The 19,871-nt window shown below is 51.4% G+C and overlaps 1 protein-coding gene across 1 annotated transcript in view; it reads left to right on the top strand.

Moving 5' to 3' along the window:
- The window catches only part of CRYBG2 (crystallin beta-gamma domain containing 2), a 38,034-nt gene that overhangs the window by 16,488 nt on the left and 1,675 nt on the right, over positions 1 to 19,871 (top strand). The window contains 19 exon segments of the mRNA XM_078145567.1: positions 1,936 to 4,774; positions 5,954 to 6,001; positions 6,407 to 6,522; positions 6,803 to 6,932; positions 9,532 to 9,671; positions 9,935 to 10,061; positions 10,459 to 10,494; positions 11,201 to 11,337; positions 11,649 to 11,775; positions 12,006 to 12,036; positions 12,039 to 12,144; positions 13,114 to 13,240; positions 13,979 to 14,011; positions 15,821 to 15,857; positions 15,860 to 15,932; positions 16,569 to 16,698; positions 18,221 to 18,360; positions 18,925 to 19,048; positions 19,416 to 19,574. Coding sequence (XP_078001693.1) covers positions 1,936 to 4,774; positions 5,954 to 6,001; positions 6,407 to 6,522; positions 6,803 to 6,932; positions 9,532 to 9,671; positions 9,935 to 10,061; positions 10,459 to 10,494; positions 11,201 to 11,337; positions 11,649 to 11,775; positions 12,006 to 12,036; positions 12,039 to 12,144; positions 13,114 to 13,240; positions 13,979 to 14,011; positions 15,821 to 15,857; positions 15,860 to 15,932; positions 16,569 to 16,698; positions 18,221 to 18,360; positions 18,925 to 19,048; positions 19,416 to 19,574 — 4,660 coding nt within the window.

Below are 19,871 nucleotides of genomic sequence, written 5' to 3' on the forward strand. Positions count from 1 at the left end.
AACAGATAGATGATTGATAGCTAGACAGACAGATAGATAAACATAGAGACAGAAAAATAGATAGATGGGTACAGACTGATATATAGATAGATAGACAGACAAGCAGATTAGCTTATTTGCATATATACATGTGTATACACTATAGCTACATACACATGTATACATATACATGCATGTATACATATACACACAAAATTGTGATATCCTCCCAGATCTTTCCATAGACTTATGGCCTAGGTTCTTCCTCTGGGAGTTTCCTCTGTCTCTGCCTGTGTCTCTCTGTCTGTCTTTGTCTCTCTCTGTCTCTCTGTCTTTGTCTCTTTCTATCTCTGTCACTCAATCTCTCTGCCTCTGTCTCTCTGTCTTTGTCTTTCTATCTCTGTCACTCAGTCTCTGCCTCTGTCTCTCTGTCTGTATTTGTTTCTCTCTATCTTTCTGTCTTTGTCTCTCTCTATCTCTGTCACTCAGTCTCTCTGCCTCTTTCTGTCTTTGTCTCTCTCTATCTCTGTTACTCAGTCTCTCTGCTTGTATTTGTCTCTCTCTGTCTGTCTGTCTTTGTCTCTCTCTCTGTCTCTCTGTCTTTGTCTCTCTGCCTCTGTCTCTGCTTCTGTCTGTCTGTATTTGTCTCTCTCTGTCTCTCTGTCTTTGTCTCTCTATCTCTGTCACTCAATCTCTCTGCCTCTGTCTTTCTGTCTTTGTCTCTCTCTGTCTCTGTCACTTGATCTCTGCCTCTGTCTCTCTGTATTTGTTTCTCTCTGTCTTTCTATCTTTGTCTGTCTCTATTTTGTCACTCAATCCCTCTGCCTCTTTCTGTCTTTGTCTCTCTCTATCTCTGTTACTCAGTCTCTCTGCTTCTGTCTCTCTGCCTCTGTCTCTCTATCTCTGTCACTCGATCTCTGCCTCTGTCTGTCTATATTTGTCTCTCTGTCTCTCTGTCTTTGTCTCTCTGTCTCTGTCACTCAATCTCTGCCTCTGTCTCTCTGTCTGTATTTGTTTCTCTCTGTCATTCTCTCTCTCTATTTTGTCACTCGATCTCTCTGCCTCTGTCTCTCTGTCTTTCTCTCTCTCTATCTCTGTCACTCGATCTCTGCCTCTGTCTCTGTTTTTGTCTCTCTCTATCTCTATCACTTGATCTCTCTGCCTCTGTCTCTCTGTCTGTATTTGTTTCTCTCTGTCTGTCTCTCTGTCTTTGTCTCTCTCTGTCTCTATCTCTCTTCCTCCCATTCTCTACCTTTTATCTTTTCCTCACTTTCCTCCTGTTTCTTTCCTCTTCCCTTGTTTGGCCTCTAAGTCTGTTCCAACTCTGTCTTCTTAGGGATCATAGGTCATTGACTAGCTGAGCTAGGAGGGTCCTTAGAACATAAAATGTTAAAGCTGAGAGGGCTCTCAGAACATAGAACTTAAGAGCTGGGAAGGATCTTAGAACCTGGAATTCAGAATTGGAAGAGACCTTAGCTCATAGCGTTGTCAGGGTTGGAAGGTTCCTTGGAAACCATCTAACCCCAACATTTCACAAAGGAGCAAGGCAAGACTCAGGGAGGTGACTCTGACCATAGGCCAAAATTACGTCTAGGGATAGGAAGTACACCCAGCCTTCAGACCTGGGTGAGGCACCTGAAATCAGGTGGCGGACGAGATTACTTTTAGAGAAGGGGCCAATCTAAAGAGTATGTGGTGGTCGTTTCAGTTATTATTATTATTGCCATTTCTTTTTGGTGAGGCAATTAGGGCCAAGTGACTTGTCCAGGGTCACACAGCTAATAAATGTTATGTGTCTGAGTCTGGATTCAAACTCAGGTCCTCCTGATTCCAGGGCCAGTGCTCTATCCACTGTGCCACCATTTTTGGATGAGGAAACTGAGCCTTGAGGAGGTAATGTGACTGCAAGGCTGCACAGGGGAATCACCAATTGACCAATGCCTCTCTCTTTTGCAGCATCCTGGGGGTGCTGAGCAGTGAGGAGACAAAGAGCCGTCAGGGCACGGTGCCAGGCCCTGGCATGGAGGAGGTGGGCACACACCCGGTCCGGCCAGAGTCTCGTGTGGTGAGTGCCACCCTGACCTGGCGGCATCGGCCCCCTGCCCAGGAGGAGGTCCGGCACCGCTTCCATAAGGTCTCCCTGGTCTCACCAGGTGGGGGTGCTGCTCCCCAGGAGGAATCATACGCATACACCTACCATCGAGAGGAAGTCAATGGTGTCACCACGTGTGAAGAGGAGACTGTGAATTCTCAGGGGCCCAATGTCAGGGTCAGGGAGAGGCACGACCCACCCGAGGACTTAACTCTGGGTGACACAAAGAAATTCCTCAGTCATGAGCCCATCTTCTCCAAGATGTACACACCACTCCCAAAGGACAAGAGGCAGCAGGGGAGACTGAAGGAGGCCAGTGGCCAGGCCCACAGCAGCACCGCTATTCCTCAGGCAGAGATGTCAAGGCTCAGTGCTGCTGCGGGCCCCAGGGCAGAGGGCCCAGTGGCAGGGCCCCGGGAAGCAAGCCCTCACCCGGGCCTGGGCTCCTCCAGCGAAATCTTTCGGGGCTCCGAGGAGAGGCGGGTGACTCGGACTGTACGCACCACGACAATGGTGGGAGGGCGTGTGGAGAGACGGACAAGCAGCAGCAGCTCAGTAGTGACTGGGCCAACTGCGGCTGAAGGGCTACCCCGGGGCCGGCACCTAGCGCGAACCGTCCGAGCTGTTGTGGTAGGCCCCCGGCCTGCAGACTCCCCCTCCCCTAGTCGGAGCCAGGCCCTGGAAATCCTCAGCAATCTAGTACCCCCTGAGCCTCACTCCCCAAAAGCTGAGACCCTGAGATGGAGCCGGCTACCCCAGGCCATCCCCAGGTTCCAAGGGCCCTCCTCAAGCCACGTGGGAGTGCCTGGGACTCAAGGACAGCCCCCAAATTTTGGGAAGGCTAACCGAGAAGAAGGTAGTACCCACAGGGCCAGTGACATCATTGCTGAGGCCCCTTCATCCAAAGAGAGGGACGTACCAGTTACTAGGCTGTCTGAGTCTGAAAGTGGCCCAGTTCCTCTCGCGCTTCCTCCTCAGGGTTCCCCCAGCAGAACTTCATCTTCCCTTGGACCGCAGCCCCTGAGCACCCTCACTGCCCCGGAGCTGCCCACAGTGTGTCGCGGCCCCAGTGGTGAGCTCTCCATGGAGTCTAGGATATCCCCTCCCCCATTGCAGGTGAAAAGCGAGGTTGTCCTGAGCCCTGGAGCTCCCCAGGACTCATCTTCTAAGAGGACTGAGGTTGTCATGAGTTCTCAAATGTCTCTTGCACCATTCCCCAAAAGGGACAAAGTTGTCCCAGAACCTAGACCTTCTCTAACTCTATCACCCAAAAGCAGTGAGATTGACCTGGGTTCTGGAGAATGTTTTGTCCCATCTTCCACAAAGACTGAGGTTGTCTCGGGCCCTGGAGCCCCTCTTATCTCACCCCCAGTGAAGACTGAGGATGTCTCAGGCCCTGGAGCCCCTCTTATCCCACCCCCAGTGAAGACTGAGGTTGTCTTGGGCCCTGGAACCCCTCTTGTCCCACCCCCAGTGAAGACTGAGGATGTCTCGGGCCCTGGAGCCCCTCTTGTCCCACCCCCAGTGAAGACTGAGGATGTCTCGGGACCTGGAGCCCCTCTTGTCCCACCCCCAGTGAAGACTGAGGATGTCTCGGGCCCTGGAGCCCCTCTTGTCCCACCCCCAGTGAAGACTGAGGATGTCTCGGGACCTGGAGCCCCTCTTGTCTCACCCCCAGTGAAGACTGAGGATGTCTCGGGACCTGGAGCCCCTCTTGTCCCACCCCCAGTGAAGACTGAGGATGTCTCGGGACCTGGAGCCCCTCTTGTCCCACCCCCAGTGAAGACTGAGGATGTCTCGGGACCTGGAGCCTCTCTTGTCCCACCCCCAGTGAAGACTGAGGATGTCTCGGGACCTGGAGCCTCTCTTGTCCCACCCCCGGTGAAGACTGAGGTTGTCTTGGGCCCTGTTGTCCCATCTCCGACAAAGACTGAAGTCGTGCTGGGGCCCAAAGACCCCACTGGCCCACCTCCCTTGGAGGTTGGGGCTTCCCTCCAGTTTGAGTCCTCACAGGTCCCCGCCAAGGGTGAAGCCAACCGGGAGTCTATTGGAGAAGAAGAAGAAGTAGCCCTGACTGCTGATCTGGAGCTTTTCCTGGACACTCTGCGGAACATGGAGGCCCCCGAGATCCTGCGCACCCACAGGCTGCCCCGGGCACCCCGCTCCTCCTATCTGGCCATGTATGCCACGCTGCCTGCCATCGATGAGGACCAGGCCTCGGCCTGGACTCCGGGATCTGGGCCAGAACTGGAGCCAGAGCCGGAGCCGGAGCCAGAGCCCGATGAGGAGCTTGAGAACCCCTACCTCAGTGATGATGAGAAGCTTCAGCGGCGCCAGGAGAAGGCCAGCCCTGGGCCGGGATTCTTCTGGGACACCCAACCCTCCCGGAAGCCCCTGGAAGCCCGCTCCCCACTGGACATGATGAAGCTGCACGTGGCAGATGGTCAGGGGCCACAGGAGACAGAACTGGGTCCACGGCAGGGGGCTGCCGGGGCTCTTCCTTCCCGCCTCGAGGGCAGCCTCCTGTTTAGAGGAGGGGAAGTGGCACCTCCTGCCACTCTGGGGGCCAAGTTATCTTCCCTGCGACCCCATGCGTCACCTGCCCTGGAGAAGGGCCCTGGGCGCATACCCCTGCTGTCCAGCCAAGGAAAGCCACAGGTCCAGGTGGAAGCCAAGGCTGCCATTCAGCTTCCTGAGGGCAGGGTAAGAGAATTTAATAATTTAATAATAATAGCAACAACTGCCACCTCTAGCTGTTATTATACAGCACTTTAAGGTTTGTAAGACCTTGTTATAATTATTATAATATAATATTGTTATATGATGTGCAAATATTATCTCATTTGATCCTTACAACAACCTTGGAAATAAATGCTATTATTATGACCATTTTACAGCTAAGAAAACAAAGGCAGACAGAGGTTAAACGACTTTCCCAGGGTCACACAGCCAGAAAGTGTTTGAGGCTGAATTTGAACTCAGGTCTTCCTGACTCCAGGTTCAGCACTCTATCCACTGCATCACTTAATTACCTAATTTTTGCGTGTGTGTGGCGGGGGGAGGTATTGCATTGGGTTTTGGGTTGCCCATGGGACAAAGGGGCACAGGAAGCTGGGAAAGGGGAGTGAGAAGCTCTCAGCATGCTGAGGGGGATGGGAGTGGGGATCTCATATAATATAATGGGAACACATTGGTTTACAAGACTTGAGTTTAAATCCTGGCTCTGGAGAACCTCTTGTCCCATCCAGTGTGACTTTGGGCAAGTCATTGCTTCTCATGGGCCTTCGTTTTCTTCCTCTGATAAATGAGGGATTAGTCCAAATCTAGTGTTTGTCACCTTTTTTTGTGTTGTGTCTCTCTTGGAAAGCCTGTGGACCCTTTCTCAGAATAATGTTCTTAAATGGGCAAAATAATAAAGTCCATAGTGCTGCAAAGACTGAAATATAGTTATTAAAATAATAAATTCATGGACCCCAGGTTAAAACCACCTGACTTAATGATTCCTAAGGCCGCGTCCAACTCAAAGTCCCATGATCCTATTGGAGTGGGTTTGAATCTGGGCCCTACCACTGACTATCTGTGTGACCCTGGGCAGGCTACTTCTCTCTGGACCTCAGTTTCCTCATCTGTAAAATGGGTGTACTAATATTTCTACCACCTCTCACGAAGGGCGTGGTTAACTTTTTAATTCCATAGAAATGGGAGCTGCTGGTATTGTAATAATAACATGGAGCCCCTGCTGAGTGCTTGGGGGCTCTGTGGGCTTGGGCTCTCAGGGCAGGGGCTCTAGGCCTAGGGAGGGAGGAGAAGGGGGTCAGGGTTTGGAGGGGCCTGTGATCTTCCTGAACATCCCTTTCTTGTCTCCTTTCCTTACCTGGCTAGAGATGGGAAAAGAAGGAACAAGGAAAATTAAACACCAGACCAGGAAAGGTACTGAGGGTGAAGGGGGTGATGGGAAGGCCCTGTGGGCAGGGACGGGGTGGGGAGGGTCATCTTCCTATCTTTCAGCCTGCCTGGTCCACGGTGGACAATTTATAAATGCTTACTGATGGACAGATTAGGGCAGGGGGAGTGGGCCAGTACAGCAGGAGAGGGGAGGGATCAGGCCCGCCAGAGGGGTCAGCGGGTAAAGCTTGGGGCATAAAGGTTAAAGGTCTGAGCATAACTGAAGGTAGAGGAGAGACAATGGTCAGCGGTCCAGGGAGAAGGGCAGAAGGGCAAGTGGACTGGAACGGGCAAGGGCGGAGGGAGGTCAGGGTGCCTGCACCAGAGGGAGAGACGGTGACCCATTTGGGAGTGATTGGCCCATCTGTTGACATTCCTTCTCATCTCCAGATCATCCTCTTCTTGGAGCCTGGCTGCCAGGGCGAAGCCCGGGAGGTCTGGGATGACGTCACTGACGCCACAAGCTGGCTTCCCTCTCCAGCTTCCCTCCGGGTGCTAAGAGGAGGGTGAGCGTAGGGGCCATAGCTGACAGGGGTAACAGAGGGGAGGGTTGAGGGTGGACACTGGGCCTCTGGCTGACTCCCCAGGCAGGACTCTGTGGAGGGGCAGCTGACTTGGCGTGTTCATCGAGGGTAAGAGTAGGATACAGGCCCTTGTCTGCCTCCAGAAACAAAAGTGTGGGCCCTATTGGCATCCTCAGACCTGGACAGATGGGCCCTAGGAGGGAGCGGTCTCTGGGTCAGGCTTTGGGGGAAGGCCCTTCCCAGGTGTTCCTTGTGCCTGCAGGTGGATGCTATATGAGAAGCCTGGATTCCTGGGCCGGAAGCTGGTCCTCCCCGAGGGGGACATGGAGCTCAGGATGTCAGGCATGGCATGGAGTCCTGTGACCATCGGCTCCCTCAGGAGGATCGTCAGGGTGAGCAAAGCTGCTTCATGGGGTCACCCAAATGGGAGCTGGTCAGGACGTGTTCACCCTATCCTTAGAGCCGGGGGAGGGGGAGCATTAAGTTTCAGTATAATCCAAAGACAGCAGGAGACATAATTTCTGCTTGCAGGGAGCCCCCAGTCTAAATGGGGAGATGTACATCCTGTGCTCAGGTCGCTCCTGGTCTGAAGAGGGAGATGTGACTCTGCCTCTCACTCTTTGAGAAGTAAAACTGAGAATGGAACGGAGGTCGACGTTACTATTATCCCCATTTTACAGTGGAAGAAACTGAGGCAGGCAGAGACGACGTGATCTCCCAGAGTCACACAGCTATAAATGTCTGAGGCCAGATTTGAACTCGGCACTTTGACCAAATGCTCACTCCTTTATCCACCGTGCCAGCTAGTGCTACTTTGCTTGGCTGGAGCTGGGGTTGGGGGCATCTAAGTATATGAGCAGGGGTTGAGGGGAGGAGGTAGAATATCCCTTTCTTGTCTCCTCTCCTCACCTGGCTAGAGTTGGGAAGAGAAGGAACAAGGATTTCGGGCTGCACATAAACAGATGTACCCCCAGAGGTAACTGGGAACCACTATGGGTTCCCTGAAGGAGCTAATTCAGGAAGTTGAGCAGAGCTCAGTGAGGGGCTGAGGTAGGGAGGAGGCCAGGGGGTCTGCAGACAGGCCGGGCCTGAGAGAGAAACCAGGGGAAGTTTTCAGGGGAAATTTGAGGCAGGAGGAAGGAACAGGAACAGACAGTAATTGTCTTAGGGGCTTCTACAATGGGATGCCCCTGTGTCCTCCAGACTCCAGGTCTGTGAGGCAATCCAAAGGGAGGGGCAGGGCAGATCATTTACTCAATATTTGTGATAAGCTTTTAATTTTAGAGGGGCAATGTGGCATCGTGGAAAGTGGTCAGGACTTTGGAGTCAAAAGTGCTGAGTTGGGGTCCTGTCTCTGGAGCTAGTTGTATGACCTTGGACAAATCATTTTCCCCATGTGTAAAATGATAATATTTCCCAGCACTGTTGAGTGTACACCTTAATTTTTATTGTTACTCTGTATCCAACTCAGTAGTAGTCAGGGAGGGAGATACCAAGAAGGCTGTAGCCCCTCAAAGGGCTTACAGTCTAGTTAGTAGGCAGGCAGGCTCGAAGAAGGGAAGGTACTGTTAAGAGGATCTAGGAGAGTTCATGGGAATGGCATCACTTGGGCAAGACCTTGAAGGAGGGGATGGTGCTCCAGGTATAAGGACCATGGTGAGCAAAGGCTCAGGGGAGGAAAATGAGAGATGGGTTTGGGAGATAAGGAATGGTCTTTTTGTGTGAAGGAGGTTGGAAAGATAAAATAGAGCCAAATTGTAGGATGTCATCAAGTGACCTTACAAACCTCATTCCATGACCTGTCTACCGCGCAGGTTGTTTTGCCAAGTAGAATGTAAGCTTCTTGAGGGCAGGGACTATTTTATTTGTGTCATTATGTCCCCTTGGCACATAGCAGCACTTAATTTTTTTACATTTAATTTTTATTTTGTTTTTTCTCAATTACATATAAAATTTCAACAAAAAAATTTTAACTTTGTTTTTCAAAATTTTGAGTTCCAAACTCTCCTTCCTCCTTGAGAAGGCAAGCAATTTGATACATGAGGCACTTAAATGTTAGTGTAATTCTAGGAGTGTGATGGAAAGAGCACTGATTTTAACTATGTGACCTTGGGCATGTCACTTGACCATTCTGAGCCTCCTTTTCCTCACCTGTAAAATGGGGTAGTGCAGTATAGTAGAATGAATGCTGGACTTAGAATCAAGGCTTTGAATTCCAACTCATCCTGCCACTTCTGCCTCTATAAATCTCAGTTACCTCTTCTATAAAATGGGCATAATACCTTCACTCTCTGTCCTGGAGAAAATATGAGGATCAAAAGAGATAATCAATCAGTCAATCAACATTTATTAAATGCCTCCCATGTGTCAGGCACCGCACTAAGGGCTGGGGATATGAAAAGAAGCAAAAGATAGTGCCTGTCCTCGAGGAGCTTACAATCTAATGGAGGAAGGTACCACTCGAATGAATATATACAAAGCAAGATATATATATATATATGTGTGTGTATATATATATATATATATGTGTGTGTGTGTATATATATATATATATATATATATATATATATAATGTAGGATAAATAGGAAATAATTAACAGAAAGAAGGCAATGGAGTTAAGAGGGGTCGAGGAAGGCTTCCTGTAGAAGATGGGATTTTAGTCGGGACTTAAAGGAAGCCATGGAGGTCAGTAGTCAGAACGGAGGAGGGAGAGTGTTCTAAGCATGGGGGACAGCCAGAAAGAATGTATAATAATATTAGTTAGAAGCCTTACTGGAATGTATGAGGAGGGGTCTGCCCAAAGGCAGTGGGTCCCCTTCATCAGGGAGCTCCTGGATCTGAATCGTTGGCTGGACCTTTCAAAGGTCACCTTCTCCATCCCCTTGCCTCTGGGCAAGATGACCCCAGACCCAGGGGCCAGGGAGGCCTGACGATTCTCCTTAGGGTCTGAGCATCTTGTCTGCCTCTCACATCCCTCCCTCTCCCCCCAGGACTATGCCATCCCCGAGATCAGCCTCTTCTCAAAGGAAGGCAATGAGGGTGTCCAGGTGACGTTGACGGAAGCCTTGGAGGATGCCCAGGGACAGGGACAGCCCTTACTTGCATCATCTGTTACTGTCACTGCTGGATTGTAAGACGGGGATGAGTCAGGATTCCATTCCCTTCCCACTCCTAAGTTCCATCCACCTGCCTGAGCCCCCGCCCCAGAGAAGAACCCGTGGGACGTAACAATGTTCACTTCTCTCACAGCCCCAGGATCTCCCAATGGGACTCTTGGATTTCCCTCTACCCAGACCTGTGATCCCCCATCCTGCTTCCGTCCCCACACATTCCCTTGCCTCACATTTCTGTATTTCCTGGGACCACGTCAAAGACACCCTTGCTCTTCTCCAGGTGGTTGCTGTATTCCAAACCCTACTACACTGGGGTTCCTTGCATCCTGGAGCCCGGAGTCTATCCTACTGTGGAAGCCTGGGGTTCTTCTGACCCTCATGTCAACTCCCTGAAGCCTTTGAGACTGGTGAGGGCCAGACCCAAGACAGCAGTAACTCACCAGCCTCAGCTGTTACACTCAGTTATTGTCCTCTCCTCTCTGGGAGCACTGGGTCTGAAGAGAGACTCGGCCTGATCATCACATCAAGAGGGATGGAGAGAGGAAAAAGAGGAAAAGGGGGAAATTGCCCAAATGACAGTGGAGGAGCTGGGGGTGGGCCTCTTTGACCGTGGGAAAAGCCTCCCAGGCAACATCCACTTTGTGTGATGGAAAGGCCAAAGAGAAAAAGGGAAAAGTCAAAAGAAACTCTCTCTTCAGGGGTCAGCACAGGCCACCCCTAAAGAGGTGTCCCTTTCTGTCCTGTCCTCGGCCTTGTCTCTGTTCTCCTTTCTCCAGCCTAGGCTTTACTTTGTCATCTCTACAGGGTTGTCCTACTGTGGAGAAGCCAGGGGAGCCCAAGGTAAGACCTGAAACTACCTCCCTATACTTCCTCCAGGGACCTATTCTGTGGGAGCTGTGAGGAAGGTGTGACCGGGGCAGCTTTGAAGATAAGAGCTTCCCTGAAGGATGGAGAGGGAGGGAAGTCTAGGGGTAATGGGGCCACGGTGTTGTGGATAAGGGTTTCCCCTGGGCCCTCTAAGATCCTCTGGGAAGCAGCTTCTACTATACCCAACTTAGCCTTTAGCAAAGACAGTAGAAGCTTCCAGTGGCTGAAGGGGGCTTAGTGAGGGAATAGATACTCAGTGAAAATAAGGGCACTCAGTGAAAAAGATGGGGACTCATTAAGGTCATAGGTTCTCAGTGATAATAAGGATGGGAGCTTAGTGTTGGGATAGGAGCACAGTGAAGATGAGGTCTCATGAAGAGATACCCCAGTGTGGGGGGTGGAGGGGAATAGGGACCTAGTGAGGGGAATAGGAGCCTCAGTGAGGGGGATAAAAAGGCTTAGCGAAGGAATGGGGAACCCATCCAAGGGCTTAAGGCTCAGTGAGGGATGTGGGCGCTCAGAGATGCGGGATGATCACTCTGTATTGGAGGGTCACAGGAATCCTAGTTCTGGCCCTGAAGAGGAGGCTGGGGGGTTTAGCTGCAGTACCATGGTTGGGGTCAAGGCCTCAATGTCCTGATCCTCCCCGTAAGCCTGGCATTCCCTCCCCCTTTCCTAGGCCCTGGTGTATGAAGCCACAGACTTCCAGGGCTGCTGCTGGGAAGTGAGCCGAGACATCTATGACATGAAGAGGCCGGAGGATGGACAGAGCCCCAGCTTGGCCACTGTGGGCTCCTTGCGTATCCTTGGGGGCTGGTAAGTGGCTGGGGACCCATCCTCTCCTCTCAACATAGCATGTTGACCTCTGACACCCCTGCTAAGCTTTCTTTACCCCCTCCCCACTTTCATTCTGGTCACTTTCTCCCTCTAAGCTCCTGACCCCCTGGGTTTAGTCTTGGCCTCCTCCCCCCAGCCCCAAATGGAGCTCCATTGTCCTCTGAGCTCTACAGCCCCAATGCCACCTAGCCCTAGTGGCACTGGCTTCCCCAGTGGCCCTCCCTCTGACAACTTTAGTGGCAGAGGCTGTAGGGACCTGAAGAGATCTGTCTGTCTGTCTCCTGACATAGCTGGGTAGGCTACGAGAAAGAAGGTTTCCGAGGTCACCAGTACCTGCTGGAGGAAGGCGAGTATCCAGACTGGTCCCACTGGGGCGGCTATGACAAATTCCTGACCTCCCTGAGGGTCATCCGCACGGTAAGGGAGCATCTTCGGGGTGATTTTGTCCATCCCCCTGCCTCCCCTTCACTTAGACTCTTGCCTGCAGGTCTGGCCTCTCTCAGGGCATTGGCCTAGGTCTCATTGGTAGACCCCTTCCCTATAACCAATAGCTCTCTAACTGGGCCAGCCTCTCCTCATGAGCTGGAGCTGAGAGGGAGGAGTGAAAGGAATGGGAACAGGAGGGCTGATTGTCTATTTGTACCCAGGACTTTTCGGACCCAGCTGTGATGCTGTTTGAGCTGCGGACTTTGAGGGACAGAGTGTGGGATTGAGTGAGGCACTGCTTGACGTGCAGCTGGCTGGACACGGCCTCACCACTCAAGCCATCCACGTGTTGAGTGGCGTGTGAGTGGCCAGTGGGAAGGGGCAGGGGAGGTCCAAAGCGAATGTGAGGCAAGGCTACTGGAGTGGAAGGGACCCTGGTAGCATGGACTGGTAGCATCAGGCCTAGGGTGTCTGACGTAAAGGGACCCCAGGAGAGGTACGTGGGAGAGACAGAGAGACAGACAGAGGAGAAAGAGACAGACAGACAGAACCACAGAAAGAAAAGAGATAAGGGGACAGAAAAATAAGGGGGTCCTAGGTGTGTGTGTGTGTCAGAGAGAGGCAGAGAGAGACAGAGACAAAAAGAGACAGAGACAGAGAGACAAAGAAAGACACACACACACAGAGACAGAGAGAGACAGAGAGAGACAAAGGTAGAGACAGAGAGGAAAAGGAAGAGAGAAACAGACAGAAAGAGAAAGAATGAGGAAAAAAGGTAGGAGATCCTAGGGGGTAAGTGTGAGAGAGGGCCAGAGACAGAGAAAGAAAGAGAAGGTAAAAGCAAGACAGACAGACAGGGAGAAGGGGAGGGGCCTTTGGGGTAGGTGGCAGGGAGCATGTAGCCATGGCCATGGAACCAGGAGACGGGGTTCAGAACCCTGGCTGTGACACATCCTACCTGTTTTACTTTGAATCAGTTCTTCGCCCTCCCCGAACTTCAGTTTCCCTATCTGACAAAGGAGACTGATGGATCTTGTACTTACCCCACATGGCTGTCGACAAGCCTTACGTTGCTTGGAATGAGTTCTTATTCCTTTCCCCCATCCCATGAATAGGGGCTCCAGTTTCTCGGTAGCTCCATCATGGACACTCGGTACTCCTGTCTAGGCCTCTTGCCCTATCATCTCCTCCCCACTTCTGTGTATCTGACCCTCAGCTGGGTACCATCCCCTGCTCTGTCTCAATAAATCTCAGGACCTAAGGCCTATAGTCCCCCTTTCTTATGCATTCCCAGGCTCTCCCCAACTCATAGCCTCTTTTCACCTGTAGGTGGGTGGCCTATGAACAGGTGGGCTTCTCCGGGGAGCAGTATGTACTGGAGAAGGGCGTGTACCGAAATTGTGATGACTGGGGGGCTGGCAACAGCACTATCGCCTCCCTGCAGCCCATTTTGCAGGTCAGTAAGGTCTCTAGATGAGGGGACAAGAGGGGCAGCCCTCTTTGGTGGGAGGAGCAGGGCTGTGGGTAGGGGCTTTAAGGGATATTGGGAGTGGGGCCTTTTCTGGTGGGCCAGGCAGGGCTGAGGGTTAGGGGGTCTCCAGGTAGAAGGGATGGAGTTGGAGGTCATGCCTCTAAGGAACCTGGGCTGGGAGGAGGCTCAGTTTGGGAGCTGGATGTCACCTAATAAGCTGGGTAGGTGGAGAGCATTGGTGTGTGTATGACAATGTGGGGAAGTAGAGTGGGGAATTCCTTCCTGGTTGGAAAGGCAGGGCCCAGGATAGGGATAGGGTAGCTCTGGTGGGTGGGGCAATGATTTAGGAAGAACCAGAGGCTATGGAAGGTACCTCTTCCTGGGAACCTAGGCCTATCCAGGTGTGCTTTGAGGAGAAGGGAGGAGCTTCCCCTGGTTTATTGGACAGGCTAGTGGGGCAGAGCCTTTGGTTTAGAGAGGGCCATGATATGGACACAGATGGGGTGGGCCAGAGCTTCTCTTGAAGGAATGAGATTGGAACAGAGCCCAAAGCAGGAAGGGGCCTCCGGTGGGTGTGGGGCTCAGAACAGATCCTAGAAGGGGCAGCTAGAGATACTTACTGTGGAGATAGGGGGGACAGCTATTGGTCATGCTGGGGTCCTGGCTAAACTTGGAGGCCCCTGTGTCCTCCTGATCCTCATACCTACCTCTCATTTCTTCCAGGTGGGGGAGCACAACCTACATTTTGTCTCTAAGGTAAGGAAGACAGTCCTTGCTGGGGGAGGGGAGGGGGCAGAAAAGATTCTCATCTCCCCTTCTGAAGCTGTGTCATCAGAGGCTCCTTCCCCTACAGTCACTGACTCTGGATTGGACAGGAACTCAGCGCTGAACTGGTCCTATCTGTATGAGTAGGAAACCCTTCTACAGTATCCCCAGCAAATTGCCCACACCTCACTTTACCCTACTGTCCACTCAAGCTGTCCTCCCATGTCCCTCCTTCCTTTCAAGACAAACTCTTAGGAAAACTGTCTACACTGAGTACCCTCCCTTCCTCTCCACTCATTTTTCAACTCCTTGCAAACTGGGCTTCTGACCCCTCATTCAATTGCAAGCTCTCTCTTCATAGTTACCCCCTAACTCCTAACTGCCCAATCTGATGGTCTTTTCTCTCTGCCTTAACAGTCAATAACACTGTTGACCACCCTCTTCTCCTGGTCTTCTCTCTGTGTGTTTTCATGACATTGCTCTTTTGGTCCTCCTATCTGCCTGACCAGTCCTACTCGGTCTCCTCCACATCTCTTTGCCTCCAATGGTGGGTATACTCCAGGGCTCTCATCCAGATCTTCTCTTCTCTTGGGGACCTCATCAGTTCCTAGATCATCTCTATGCAAAGGATTCCCAGATCTCTATGTCTAGCGCTAGTATCTTTCTTGGGCTCCGGTGCCATGTCACTGTCTATTGGTCATTTCCACCTGGATATCTCACAGGCGTCTCAAACTCAATGTGCCCGAAGTAGAACTCTTTCCTCCAAACTCCACCCCTCTTCCTGCGTTCCTTATTACTGTCTAAATCATCACCATCCTTTCAGTCACCCAGTATCCTAGGATCACAGCCATGCTCAACTCTTCCCCCTCCTTAACTTCACATACTCAGCCAGTTGCCAAATCTTTTCCTTCCTTCCTTCCTTCCTTCCTTCCTTCCTTCCTTCCTTCCTTCCTTCCTTCCTTCCTTCCTTCCTTCCTTCCTCCCTCCCTCCCTTCCTTCCTCTCTTTCTTGGCAATCAGGGTTAAGGGACTTGTCCAGGGTCACACAGCTAGTAAGTGTCTGAGTCCAGATTTGAACTCAGGCCCTCCTGACTCCAGGGCCAGTCCTCAATGCACCCCGATTCTTATTAACTTTTTTGCTTTTTATTTATTTATTTTTCATTTTCAACATTCGCTTTTATAAGATTTTTGAGTTCTAAATTTCCCTCCTCCCCCCAGACAGCATGCAATCTCAAATCTTATTATTCTTAACTCCATGGCATTTCTCACATTCCTTCCCCTTGGCAAGAAGCCTTTCTGGATCCTCCTTCATCTTGATGCCTTCCCCACGACGGTCAGTTTACTCCATCTCTGTATTGTTTGTCCTTAGGTATTTGCATGTTTTCTCTCCTTAGACTAAGACTTCCCTGAGGGCAGGGACTCTTGCTTTTCTTTGTTTCTCCAGTGCTTAGCACAGTGGCTGGCATACAGTAGGCAGTTAATAAATTCTAGTCGATTGATTTCATCTTCTTCCCATTGCTCTTAGCTCTGGCCTCTACCTAGGTACTGCCCTCCCCCCAACTTTCCCTTCCCTTCTCCGGTGGCTTCCTCCTTCACTATCTCCTGGCCCGAGAGTACAGTGGCTTCAAATCCCAACTCTGTCACTAACGACTTGCCTGACTTCAAGTAAACCATATCCCCCCTCTGGTCTTGAGTGTCCTTGTTTGTCAATGAGGAGGTTATAGTTGAGAAGTCTACGGGCTAACATTGCATGTTCTATGGGCCCTCCCCAGCTCTGACAGGTCGCTTTCTCTGTTCCCAGATTCAGCTCTTCTCAGGACCTGATTTCCTTGGGGACCACTCTCTTTTGAGGAAGACCAGGCCTCTTTGCCCTCCTCCTTCCAACCCCAGTCCTGCCGGGTCCACGGTGGCAGGTAACAGAGGGGGTCCTGGGAGAGGGGAAGCTGTACTCTCAGGCTGGGACCACAAAGGGCTGGTTTCATGGGACAGGGGTGAGGAGGCCTCCCCAGAGTTTACCTCAAGACAAGGGCAGCAGGGGCAGCTAGGTACGTAGAGCTCTGGCCTTGAAGTCAGGAGGACCTGAGTTCAAATCCAACCTTAGACACTTGATACTTACTACCTGTGTGACCCTGGGCAAGTCACCTAACTCTGATTGCCTCACCTGAAAAGCAAAAAAACCAAACCAAAACAAACAAACAAACAAAAAAAAAGGGCAGCAGAGGGGGAGTATGAGAAGAGAGGCTTCCCAGGGAAGGAGATTCCTATGCTCTTCTTGCCCTGGTTTACCTAGACTTGGCTACTCTGACACTAGTCAGTTCATTCTTCCTTGAGTCTAACCTCGGGACTGCTACTGAACAGTCAGCTTGACTGAACCAAGGTGTGCTAGAGAGCAGGTTGGCTGGAGCCCTGTGTTAGGACTGAGGATAGAGGCTCTCCCCTCTCTGGGCCCGAGCTGGGGCCCTGCAGCCTCAGAAGGACTTCTTGGGTGCTCTGCCTAGACTCTAGAGAGGCTAAGGCAGCCAGACTGAGACTCCTCCTCATTCCAACAGCTGGATCCTGTTTGAGAAGCAGGAATTTGAGGGGGAACAGCACGTGCTCTCCGAGGGAGAGTTCCCAACACTCACGGCCATGGGCTGCCTGGCCTCCACCGCCCTGAGCTCACTGCGAAAGGTCCCCCTGGTGAGTGCCCCCTGCCCTCCCGAGGGCCTCGGCTCCTTCAGGAGAAGAGGAGAATGCTAAGCCCCAAGGCAGAAGACGGGCACTTTGGGTCATTTCCTCTCCCTATGAGTCTCAGTTTACTTACCTATAAAAAGAGGGTGTTAGATTAATTGATAAGTATATTCCCTCTCACCTTCAACATTCTCTGTTCTAAGGGCCCTCCTGAGTTCTGACAACCTGTGTTCTCAGGGCCCTCCCAGTTCTGACATCCTGTGTTCTAAGGGCCCTCCCAGTTCTGATATCCTGTGTTCTGAGGGCCCTCCCATCTCTGACATCCTGTGTTCTCAGGGCCCTCACAGCTCTGACATCCTGTGTTCTATGACTCTAATTTTGGAGACAGACCTACTAGAAGCAGTCTCATCTCTCCCCCCAACTTCAGGGAGCCCTGCTTGGAGTAGATAATGGACCACAGAGTCTTTTCTCTTGGTCCAAGGTTAAGAATGAGAGGACTGCATGAAGACATAAGCTCTACTCCCCCTAGTAACAGTAGTGGGGCTAGAGTTGGGGCTTCCATTGGAGTAGATGTACATTGTGAGTAAAAGGCACTGCCTGGGTGGGGGGAGGTGTAGGGGTGTCCATAGATCTTCATTTTAGCCCTGGCTTTGACCAATAACCTGCTGTGTGCCTGTACGCAAGTCACCCGACTGCTTTGGGATCCAGCTTCCTCCTCTGTAAAGGAGTAATCAGTAATCTCTGCTTTGTCTGGGTTCTGGTGCTAGAACACAGCTAGACATAAAGGTATTCTACAAATGATAATAACTCACATTCTAATTAGTTTCAACAAAGCACTTCACTCATCACCACCCCATGAAGTAGGGGGGATGATGATGATGACGATAGCTAGCATTTATATAACGCTTTAAAGTTTGGAAAGCATTCAAGGTGACTCAATGGATAGACCTCTAGACCTGGAGTCAGAAACACTTGAGTCTTAGATCCTTAACCTCTGTCTGCCCTCAGTTTCCTCATCTGTAAAATGGGGATAATAATAGTGCCTTCCACCCCCGGTTGTTGTGAGGATCAGATGACATGCTATTTGCAAGTACATCGGACCATGCCTGGAATATTCTGAGTGCTTAAGAAATGCTTGCTCCTTCCCTCCTTTATCCTCACAACCACCCTGGGAGGTAGGTGCTATTATTATCCCCATTTTACAGGTGAGGAAACTGAGACAGACAGACTTTTACGCAGAGTCACATAATTAGTGTCTGGGATCCAATTTAAATTCAGGTCTTCCTGACTCCAAGTGCACTGGGCTTCCCAGCTGCCTGTAGTATAGATATTACTGCAAATATGCCCATTTTTCAGGTGATAAAACAGAGACTCGGAGGATTAGTGACTTGCCCAAGGTCATACTACTTGTTTAAGTGTTTAAGATGGGATTAAACCCAAAGCCAGCGCTGTTCCTGCTATGAGTGGTGGCTTCGGGCCGGTTCTGACTCCATATCTGCGGCCAAGTCTTATCCTATGTTTCTTCCACCAGCATTTTTCGGAGCCATCCATCTTCCTGTATGGGCTAGAATGTTTTGAGGGAAAGGAGATTGAGCTCAATGGGGAAGTCCGGAGCCTTCAGGCGGAGGGCTTCAACAACCACGTCCTGTCTGTTCGGATCAAGGGGGGCGTGTGAGTCCTGGGAGCCCTGGGGTGGTTGGGGGTGGGAAGGACATAGGGAAGGAACTAGGGTAAAACCTTCAAAAGGAGCACAGGACAAGAGGGAAGGGGTAAGTTTGTTGTGGGATGGAGCTGGAGGCCCTAGGGAAGAGGATGAGGGAAGACAGGACCCCAAAGTCTAGGGGATTCCCAAACCTAGGACAGTCCCATCACAAAGGCTACATTTTTTAAAATCACAGTAACTAGATTTTGACCTCCCCAAAGCTTGGGCTCTGTAGCCACTGAGCAGGGAGAGGCCCTGGGCCAAACTACCCCCATTGGGTCCCTAATCAATCAATAAATTTATTAAGCACCTGCCATGTGCCAGGCACTATGCTGAGCATGGGGGGATACAAAAGGAGGCAACCCACTGTGATCCCCCAATCTCAACTCCTATGGGAGTCAGGTCTGAGACAGGGTGCTTCCATTGTGGTGAGAAAGAGGTCTGACCTCCATCCTACTTTTTCCCTGTGTCCATTTCTTTCTTCCTTTATGTGCTTCTGCCTCGGTCTCCCCATCTTGGGTTACGGCCCCCAGCTGGGTGCTATGTGAGCACAGTGACTTCCGAGGTCGTCAATGGCTGGTGGGAAGCACTGAGCTTACCAACTGGCTGAGCTACAGCGGGACCCAGAGAATTGGCTCTCTCTATCCTATCAAGCAGGTATGCCCAAGGGCAGATGTAACTGAATCTAGTTTTCAGTGTGGATTTTTTGTGTGTCTGCCTGTGACCCTGCATGTGGGGCTCTTCAGTGACTTCTTTATATACCCACGTCAGCATGCATTTTTGCCCCTGCCCATGAATGAGTCTAGGTGCTTATTTGTGCGTACACATGGGTTCCACTGTATAAAACAGTGGGTGCATGGTGCCCCTACCCTGCTCACAAAAGTGAGGTTGGAGACGGGCTTGGACCTGCCGGAGGTGGGGAGACTGGGGTTGGGGCTAACTCCAGGAATGTGAAAGAGGAGGACAGGGGTACCCAGGGAGGTCCCAGGTCTCTCCTCCTCACCCTGCTCCCTGCTTTCCTTAGCGCCGAGTTTACTTCTGCCTGCGGAACAAAGGCCTGGGAAGGTGGCTGGCAGTGCCCGAGGACGTGGAGGACATGAAAGCTGGGAGGGTTGTGGTCTCGGAGACCCGGGCTGGGGGCAACTGTATCTGGTACTATGAAGATGGGCTACTGAAGAATCAGGTATGTGAGGCTAGGGTCAGGGAGGATGGGCATGCCTGGGGCCCCTGGCAAGGAAGGCTGTCTCACAGGCCTTTCCCCTAGTCAGTGCCCAAACTGATCAGAGAGATCAGACAAAGAGCCAGGACAGTCTGGCAGAGAGACTCCTACAGAATTTCTTCTGCATTAGCTTGCAAGATCCAGATAATGGAAAGAAATGAGGTGCTGCTGTCCTGATTGGTGAACTTAGGTCAGTTACTCCCCACTTGGGACTCAGCATCCTCCTGTAAAATGAGGGTACTAGACTAGATCATCTCTAAG

Source organism: Phascolarctos cinereus, unplaced genomic scaffold (assembly GCF_003287225.1).
Source record: "Phascolarctos cinereus isolate Bilbo 61053 unplaced genomic scaffold, phaCin_HiC Scaffold_726;HRSCAF=1367, whole genome shotgun sequence".
Lineage (NCBI taxonomy): Eukaryota > Metazoa > Chordata > Mammalia > Diprotodontia > Phascolarctidae > Phascolarctos > Phascolarctos cinereus.